This window comes from Pelodiscus sinensis, chromosome 1 (genome assembly GCF_052426305.1).
Source record: "Pelodiscus sinensis isolate ZL-2025 chromosome 1, ASM5242630v1, whole genome shotgun sequence".
NCBI classification, from domain to species: Eukaryota; Metazoa; Chordata; order Testudines; family Trionychidae; genus Pelodiscus; species Pelodiscus sinensis.
The window spans coordinates 345,224,455-345,233,519 of NC_143052.1; the positions used below are offsets into that span (position 1 = coordinate 345,224,455).

The 9,065-nt window shown below is 51.9% G+C and overlaps 1 protein-coding gene across 2 annotated transcripts; it reads right to left on the reverse strand.

Annotated features, from left to right (window-relative positions):
* Positions 1-1,365: 1,365 nt before the first annotated feature.
* On the reverse strand, positions 1,366-8,203 carry NEU3 (neuraminidase 3). Of its 2 annotated transcripts, XM_075919590.2 has the most exons (4): positions 8,079-8,161; positions 5,737-5,836; positions 4,337-4,723; positions 1,366-3,171 (listed from the first exon to the last, which is right to left on the reverse strand). In XM_075919590.2, exons 3-4 carry the CDS (start codon positions 4,538-4,540, stop codon positions 2,089-2,091), a joined length of 1,287 nt encoding a protein of 428 aa, XP_075775705.2. In that variant the 5' UTR covers positions 4,541-4,723; positions 5,737-5,836; positions 8,079-8,161; the 3' UTR covers positions 1,366-2,088. The 2 variants fall into 2 exon arrangements, with proteins under 2 accessions (XP_075775705.2, XP_006127579.3); XM_006127517.5 differs by lacking the exon at positions 5,737-5,836 and having other exon boundaries at positions 8,079-8,203.
* Between the last annotated feature and the right edge of the window lie 862 nt (positions 8,204-9,065).

The window sequence follows — 9,065 nt, forward strand, 5'->3', positions numbered from 1 at the left end:
ACTTGCTAAGGTCATTTTGAATTATGTCCCTATCCTCCAAAGAAGTCGCAACCCCACCCAGTTTGGTATCATCTGCAAACTTAATAAGCGTACTCTCTATCCCAATATCTACATCATTGATGAAGATATTGAACAGTACAGGTCCCAAAACAGACCCTTGCAGAACTCCACTTGTTATCCCTTTCCAGCAGGATTTAGAACTGTTAACAACAACTCTCTGACTACGGTTATCCAGCCAATTATGCACCCACCTTATCGTGGCCCTATCTAAGTTTATTTGCCTAGTTTATCAATAAGAATATCATGCGAGACCGTATCAAATGCCTTACTAAAGTCTAGGTATATGACATCCACCACTTCTCCCTTATCCACAAGGCTCGTTATCCTATCAAAGAAAGCTATCGGATTAGTTTGGCATGACTTGTTCTTCACAAACCCATGCTGGCTATTCCCTATCACTTTATTACCTTCCAAGTGTTTGCATATGATTTCCTTAATTACCTGCTCCATTATCTTCCCTGGGACAGACGTTAAACTGACCGGTCTATAGTTTCCTGGGTTGTTCTTATTCCCCTTTTTATAGATGGGCACAATATTTGCCCCTTTTCCAGTCTTCTGGAATCTCCCCTGTCTGCTATGATTTTTCAAAGATCAAAGCTAAAGGCTCAGATACCTCCTCTATCAGCTCCTTGAGTATCCTGGGATACATTTCATCAGGACCTGGTGACTTGCTGACATCTAACTTTCCTAAGTGATTTTTAACTTGTTCTTTGTGTAGCCTATCTTCTAAACTTACCCTCTCTCTGCTTGTATTCACTATGTTAGGCACACCTCCAGACTTCTCGGTGAAGACCGAAACAAAGAAGTCATTTTTATAGCCTTGTGTGATTTCCCTATATAGAGCCCTGCAAATCCCCAGACATCTGCTTTATCTCCACAGACGGGCATGTGGATACGCGAGGGTCATTTTTGCAGATGTAGGTACCACATTTTGGATCTGCGCAGGGCTCTGCTTATTTGCTGATTCTTCATAATTTCCAGGAACAAAACAAAATTACTTTTGCACAAATAATTTTTGGCGACCTGAAATCTCAAGTTATAGCTTCAGCTGCTGTCATGGCTCCTTCCCCACTCTAGCTCAATAAATGCAGAAGTGGGGGCCAGCAAAAGTACCCCAAAACCTTATTTTCCCAGGCTTTGGTATAAAACTTCCCCCCAAAATCTTAACCTAGATTTTGCAGATAAAAATCTCCGCTGCCACCCTGCAAGTATTGATACAAAAATCAGGGGAGAGATCACTTGGGAAATCTCACCCCTAAAGTACAAACCAGGACACAAAAATTAACCAATACAGGTTAATAAAAATAAAAGAGAAAGAACTTTTATTATCACCACAATATTCCTGTTGCAAGCATAATGACTTGATGGAAAAGTAACAAAATAATATACTCATGGAGAAAGAAACTCCACCATGGGCCTTGAACTTAGTTACAAAGGAAAGCCAAAACATTTTTTCAAGTGCACAGACATCAGATCCCATTTCCCAAACCATAAAACAATAAAACCTAACGGGTTTATCTAAACTTTACCCTACTTACAGAAAGTGAAGAATGGTTTCTTGGAGAGAGAGAGGCACATGTCTGTCTCTCTCAGTAGCTGGAGAGCAACTGCCCAGGACAAGGGGGGGGGGGGACAAAAAAAATTCCTTTGTCCCCGCTAGGAATGTAGGTAGGAATTTCAATTGGCCACTCCACCTGGCTTAGGTAAGGTTAACCCCTTAGTTCCCAGGCTGCTGGCTAGCCCTCATGATCATGACAGCTGCCAACACAATACACGTGCTCTTCTCAAACACACTATTGCATCCACTCCAAGAACATATAACAGATATATACATGCACATATGCAACAAGCCTGGCATGCCCAGGGCCCACCAGTCAGAGGAAGAGGCAGATGTTTAGCTCCTCCGCAAGCCAGGCCCTAGGTACCCAAACTAGAGATACACGAAAGAAGAGGCAGCTTGCAGAACTGCAGGCCTCATGGGGCTGGGGTTCTTGGGGAGAAAGGAGGACTCTCCCTTCCTAGATGCCGTTAGATGACTTTTAGCTTTGCTTTGGGCTGCTGCTCCAAGGAGCAGGGGGAGCCTCTGCCCTTCTGGAGCTCCTCAGCAGTAAAGAGCTGGAAGGCAATTTCCTCACACCCGTGAGCCATCCCGCACTCAAACAGGCAGCCAAACAAGAGCGGTGCCTCCTGGCACACGGCCAGGTCCGAGTAGCCGCACGGCCCTTTGTACAGAATCCAGGGGGCTTTCCACTTGTCCTCCTCCAATGGGGAGCAATTGAGGTAGATGCCCAGGTTGACCCGCTTGTGTTTATCCGTCGGGTGGGAGTAAAGCAGCCACGACACGGCACTTGTGTGGGTGGCGGAGGTGTCATTCCCATGGTTCAGCAGACTGGACTTCTCCTGGTCTGAGGCAGCTGACTCTTCTGACTCATCCACCTTCAGAAGCTCCAGTGTCGGGATGAAGCTCACCACACTCCCCTGGCATCCATGAGGGGGCTCATACAGCTGATTGCATGCAGAGGGGGTCTCGAAGGTCAGCCCCTGGTCTGTGCTGAGCGCCACTGCCCGGCACCGGTGCGGAGTGCGGGCACTGCAGTAGAGCACAGGGTCGCAGGCCTGGCACACTATCTCAGCCACCTCGCATTCCACAGTCTTCATTCTCTTCATCAGCTCACCTTTATGCCAGTCCTGCCCTTCATTATCACTATAGAAGACCAAGGACCGGGGCTGGGTGTAGCAGGGCAGCGGAAAGCTGCAGCAGCGGGCAGTGATGTGGTAGGCGTAAGCTGGGATCACCAGCCGCCCAGAGCTGAGCTGCACACCATGACCTGGTCCCACCGCAAACGTGGCCCAGTCCTTCAAGTCGTCCTCTAGCACCTTCTTTGTTAAGTCTATTAACGAGCTCCAGGTCTGGCCAGAGTCTCTGCTGCAGATGTAGCATAGCCGGGCAGCGTTCCGCCCGGTGTAGATCTGCCATTGCTCCGAGACATGCTGCCTCACGCAGATGAAGAACAGAAAGACAGTCTGGCTCTTCCACTCGTACACTGGGCAGGGGTTCATTGTGCGGTAACCTTTTAACACTGCGCTCTTCAAGGGCTCTGCAGGCTCCCACTGCAGCATAGAGAGACAGGAGAGAACGGGTAGGTCAGAGGTGTAAACAAAGGGGACACACTACTCAGGATATTGCAAGTACCATCCCGTACCTTAAGGACTGGCAGGGCCGCAGAGATCACCCTCAAGGGGAGCTGCTGGGCCCGCAACACTTCAAAAAACCAAGCAGGTGCCAAACTGAGGATCAAGGAGCTTCACTTAAGGCTCTTGATTTTGCCTTCCCCTAAGGCAGCCCAGGCTGAGCTGCAGTGGCTCCCCTGAGGGTGGCACTGGCTCCTGCTTTATCCTCCCTTCATGGATCCAGCCAGACACACGCTGGCAGTAAAGAGAGACAAGACACATGTCAGTCTCACAGCTCCAACTCCATGGGAAATGGACTGTCACAATCCCAAACAGACCCCCTGGCCCAACCTCCCTCTCTCCAACTGCTCTCTGAGGACATAGATGCCTGCACCTCATTTTGAAGCGAGCATCCCAGTGCAGGTCAGCAAACTCATAGTAGCTAGACCCCTGTGAGCGGCACAGACAGCGCTCTGAAGACATGGCTGAGGCAGGCCTTCCAAGGGCTGCCTATGCTGCTATCTTCAGAGTGGCAATATTTCTAATTCAGGAGAAGCATCTCAGCAATGTGATCAGGGCCAGTTTTCATGGAGGGTTGAATTGTACTCTGAATTCCCTGCCCCGCTCAGCCAATACAGAAAGTGAGTGCTCTGTCCTGGGACGGAACAGGTTGCAGCATCTGAGAAATCAGCTGGGACATGGTGGGCCCTGTGCAAGACGTATCCAAATATATAATCCAGCGTCCCTGCCCTGAGAGCTTGCAAGCTGTACACAGGAGCAAAGATGCACCAGGGGATTCTGAGAAGGGAGTGAACAGATTGCTGAGAGCAGGAAAGGAGAGCTGATGGGGCAAGCGTCTGTGCAAAGTGCTGAGAAGCCTCAACTCCCTGTGGACTTGAAAAGGCATCTAAATTACCTCATCACAGCACTCTGCCCCTGGCAGAGTCTAGCCCTGCGCCAATATGGTTAGATGGGGAGGAGGGGAGTTAAAAGGTATGCAAGGAGAAGTAGAAACCTGGGAAGCACTAATGCTGAGACGCCTCAGGCTGAGAGGCCTCTGCATGGAAACAGAGCTGCTGCCCAGCATCAGCACACCAGGAATTACCTCGATCGAAGCTCCTGTCTTCCGACCTCGTCTCAGCACCAGGTACTCAGCGTCTTCATCCCTGGTAGAAGAGCGCTTCTCCGCAAACGCCAGGAGCGTATCTGTGGGGATAGAGAGCAGTGCAGGGACCCGATAGGTGCTCCTGCTCTTCAGATCCTGGCTGAAGAGAGTCACCTTCCCAGTGCTCACTGAAGCCTCCACCATGATCACTCAATGTCTCAGAAGCCTCCGCCAAGACAGACAAGGGATCCAAAGGGTTAACACCACACCGCTGCGGAGCGGCTCTGGGCCACAGGAAACCCGCTCTCAGCCAGATGGTGCCGGCTGCGGTCTCACCCCCGTCCGGGCGTCCTGCTCTTCCCGACGGTGCAGACTAGACCCAGGAGCCTGAAAACAACCAGAGAGGTGAAGGCAGAAGCTGAAACCCGACTCGAGCCCTTCGCCCCGGAGCAGCCGGGCAGCTCCCGAGTCCCTTATGGGGCTGCAGGCAGCATCGCTCGGCCCCCCCCCCGCAGAGCCCCAGGCTGCAAGGGGAGGCGGGAACGAACAGCTGAGCGGAGACCCGCCCGCAGACGCGGCTCCGCCCAGGAGAAGGGCTGAAGAGACAGGCCCCGCCCCCAGGGCACCATGTGCCCCGCCCCTCAGACCTGGCACCGCCCCCCCGGCTCCGCCCGGGCGCTGGGAGCAGCAGGACCCGCTCCCCCTGCCGCGGCCGGTGTGAGCCGCAGAACCGCTTCCCCCGGCGCCGGGAAGCGGCTGCCTCGCTCAGGCTCACCCAGCAGGGCCCAGTGTCAGCATGGAGGCTGCTGGACCCAGTGTCCCTTTCCCAGAGCTGGTCCCCGCTCCCACAGGGCTTCCCCTGGGGTACATCCCCTTCCCTGCGAGTAGGGGAAACTGAGGCACAGAGCTGGGCTCTAACCAGTAGACCACAGCTTCCCGCAAGGCGTGCTTCATTTTCACTGCTCCCCTCAGCTGCACAGGGCAAGCCCCCACTGCTCTGTGCAGACAGGCAGACACCTGGGGTACCGGCCTGCCTGCCTGGGGCCACCACTGCTGTCCCCATCCCTCGGCACGGTTATCCTGCAGAATCTGTCATTTCCTCCCCTCTGTCTGTCTCCCCCTGGTTTCCAGCACTTCTGCCACTTTAGTGGGGCTCCTTCTGTAATACACCCCACAGAAGGATGTAGTAGGATTTGGCTACTGTTGGAAGGCAGGATACTAGATGGACTGATCCAGTGCAGCCGTTAGTATTGTTAGAATATAGATATTCAGGCCTGACATCTAAATTCTTATCACTTAGCTAGTTAGGGAGGTATAAACAAAGAATCAAAATCACAAGTGTGTCTGGGCTTTTTCTCACTAGGATAGTCTGAGGCCTTATTCTTTGGCTAAGGCCTTACCTTGTGGCTAAGCTGTAGCCGGACAGCCCTCAGCTGGCAAACCAGTCCATTGAAATAAGGTAATGGTGGGCTGTTAAGAAGGTGATCTAATCTTACAGCTCTAGATAAAAGAAAAGACCCTAGTTTCAGAGAGGTGCAAAGATAATGAGGAATCTCCTGGCACCTAAAGACTAACATTTTTAAGGCATAAGCTTTCACAGGCTGGAGCACACTTTGTAGGGTAACCATCTGTCCCATTTTTAAAGGGACTGTCACATATTTGAGCCCCCTTGCAGGTGTCCTTAAAAAAAAAAGAGAGCAAATTGTCCTGTATTTTTTGCTCTGGCGCTCCCCCCATGCTGGGCAGCTGGCCATCAGCCTAGCTGCGGCAGCCTCTTTTTTCTGGCTGGCAGATGAATGCAGCAGGTGGTGGCCAGCAGGTGGTGCTATCAGGCAGAGTTCAGAGGCAAAAAGACACAAAGCCAATAGGAGAATAGTGGTAGAGATGTAGCCATGTTAGTCTGGGGTAGCTGAAGCAAAATGCAGGACAATGTAGCACTTTAAAGACTAACAAGATGGTTTATTAGATGATGAGCTTTCGTGGGCCAGACCCACTTCCTCAGATTAAATAATGGAAGAAAACAGTCACAACCATATATACCAAAGGATACAATTTAAAAAAAATGAACACACATGAAAAGGACAAATCACATTACAGAACAGAAGGGGGATGTGGAGAGGCAGCCCTGCTTGTGATGGAGGTGTAAGGGTGTGGGGGATGCATGTCACCCCTCCACATGTGCACCCTAAAGCGGGGGTGTGTGTGTGTGTATGTGTGTGCCAGTCCTTTCAGGACACTGGGCTAAAGCCCCAATCCCTAGCACCTGCTTCAGGACTGAAATCTTGAGCCCCAGTGGCCCCCCTCACACTGAATTCCCAGTACCCCCCGCTGAAACGCCAATCCCTGATAGCTCCCGTAGGCCTGAAGCCCTAATTCATGGCATCACCTCCTCCATACTGAATTCCCAACACCTCCCAGACTGAAGCTCTGATATGCAGTTCTTCCCTCCCCCCCCGAATTCTCAGCACCCCCAGGATGAAGCCCTGATCTGCGGTGATCTCCCTGAATTCCCAGCACCCCTCTTGCCTTAGGCTAAATCCCCGATGCCGAAAGCAGGAATCGAGGGGCTGAAGTCCTGCTTTCCTCTCCTTCCCCTCCAACCTGAAGCCAAGAGCAGCAGGGCTGAATCCCAGATCCCAAGTGCTCCCCATGCAGCAGAAGCCCCCAGCCCCTTGGCAGAGCTGGGGGGGGGGGGGCAGTGCTGGTTATGTTGCCCCCAAATTTCAGTGGAAGTGCAGAGCAGTTTTTGGGACAGACCTATCCCGTCTCTCTCCCCGCCTCCTGGTCAATTTGGAGAGGGAAGCCAGAACCAAGCACTGAGGGGCAGCTGCTCCTCTGGTTGGTGTCATGGCATAGGCAGCTGTGCTGTTCCCTCCTCTCTTGCTGCTGCTATTGTTGCAGGGTGTGGAAGCTGCCCCTCAGCTCCCAAACCCCTTTTCTCACACAGCCAGTAAGAGCCACAGCGGAGGTGGACCCAGCTCCATGGCTGGCAAAGCCTTCAGGGAACAGGGGCTGCAGGCATACAGCCTCTAGTTACCCTGCTCCTGCCCCGAGTTACCTCCTGCTCACACACAGCTCCTAGCTACCCCCCTGCAGCCTGAGCGACTTCCTAGCTGCCCACAGTCCTTAGCTACCCCCTGCATGCAACCTGAGCTACTCACCCTTCATTTCATCCCCAGGGGGGAGCTGCTGGACCCACAGCACTTCAGAAAACCAAGCAGGTGCCAAAATGGGGATCAAAGAGCCTTATTTTAAGTCTCCTGATTTTGCCTTCCCCTAAGGGAGCACAGGCTGGGCTGCAGTGGCTCCCATGAGGGCAGCGCTGGCTCCTACTTTATCCTCCCTATATGGATCCAGCCAGACATGTGTCTTGCCTCCACTCTCGCAGCTCCAGTTCCATAGGAAATGGACTGTCACAATCCCAGACAGGTCCCTGGCCCAGCCTCCTTCTCTCCAGCTGCTGTTGTAGGAGGTAGATGCCTGCACCTCGTTTTGGAGTGAGCCTCCCAGCCCAGGCTGGCAGACCCAGGGCAGTTGCACTCCTGTGAGCAGCACAGGCAGGCTCTGAACCCTAGGGCATGGGAGAGAGGGCTTTCGTCTGAGGCAGGACTTCCAAGTGCTGTCTACACCGCTATCTTCAGTGGCAGCATTTCTAACTTAGGAGAAGCATCTTGGCAATGCAATCAGGGCACGGAAACAGAGTTGGTGCCCAGCGACTCCATGTCTGGGCACAAGGAATTACCTTGATCGAAGCTCCTGTCTTCGGCCTCATCTCAGCACCGGGCACTCATCTCCAAAGGTCCGGGTTTAATTCCACCTGTCAGGGTTACACGTTAACTGAGAATGCTGCAGAGCCAGGGTTATGGTCCCACCTCCTGCTATGCACATTCTTCTTTCAGTTTCCTTTTGATGCTCTTTCTTTTGACCGAGCTCTGATGACACCCATCGTTTCCCACATGCTTCCAAGACAAATGGGGCAGTTTACGCCCCACACTGAGGTTTCATAGATAATGTTGGGAGAAATGCAATCACCACATTTTTAAATTAAAGTGCCAATGAAAAACTTCTGCCTGTCTTCAACAACAGCTGGGATAGGGAGGGAGTGCAGAAAGAAACAGAAAGAGAAACACCAACGGATCGACCTAGATTACAACAGACATTTTATTTTTGTTATAAGAATCGCTGGCCACAGAAGAAGGCATGGCCCCATGGTTAAACCACAAATCGGGAGATCTGGCTTCTTTTCCCACCTCTGCCATAGACTCTGCCTGATCTCAAGAAACCAGTTCAAGGCTCAGAGCAGGCTTATTTCCTACTAATTTAAAGGGCAGCAGGATCCATTGTGATCAGCAGAGAGCTAGGACTAAATTCTGTTCATTTATGCTGGCTCTGAGTTTACACCAGCGTCACAGAGATCAGAACCCGGCCGCCGCTCGACTGTCACCAAACCACAAACAGGCACCTTCCGCTAGACTTTCCCAGCACAAGCCCAGCAAGTTTACCATCAGCTAGACGGTGCCGACCTGCTAGACCAGTGGTCTCCAACCTTTTTACACCCAAGATCTCTTTTTAAATCTCAGAACAGGTGAAGATCTACCGCCCCGCCCCTTCCTTAAAGCCCCGCCCTCTCTATTCTCCTCCTGTCCATCACTTGCTATCCCCAGCCCTTACTTACACACTCTGATAAACAGTTTATTTTTAAATTATGCAATATATAAAATTAAAATCA

Bases quoted from the DNA above. Each gene is read 5' to 3' on its own strand.
- NEU3 (XM_006127517.5), bottom strand. From the start codon at position 4,540: ATGGTGGAGGCTTCAGTGAGCACTGGGAAGGTGACTCTCTTCAGCCAG. The intron at 3,172-4,336 runs GTAATTCCTGGT...TCTATGCTGCAG, and splicing joins AGACAGGAGCTTCGATCGAG to TGGGAGCCTGCAGAGCCCTT.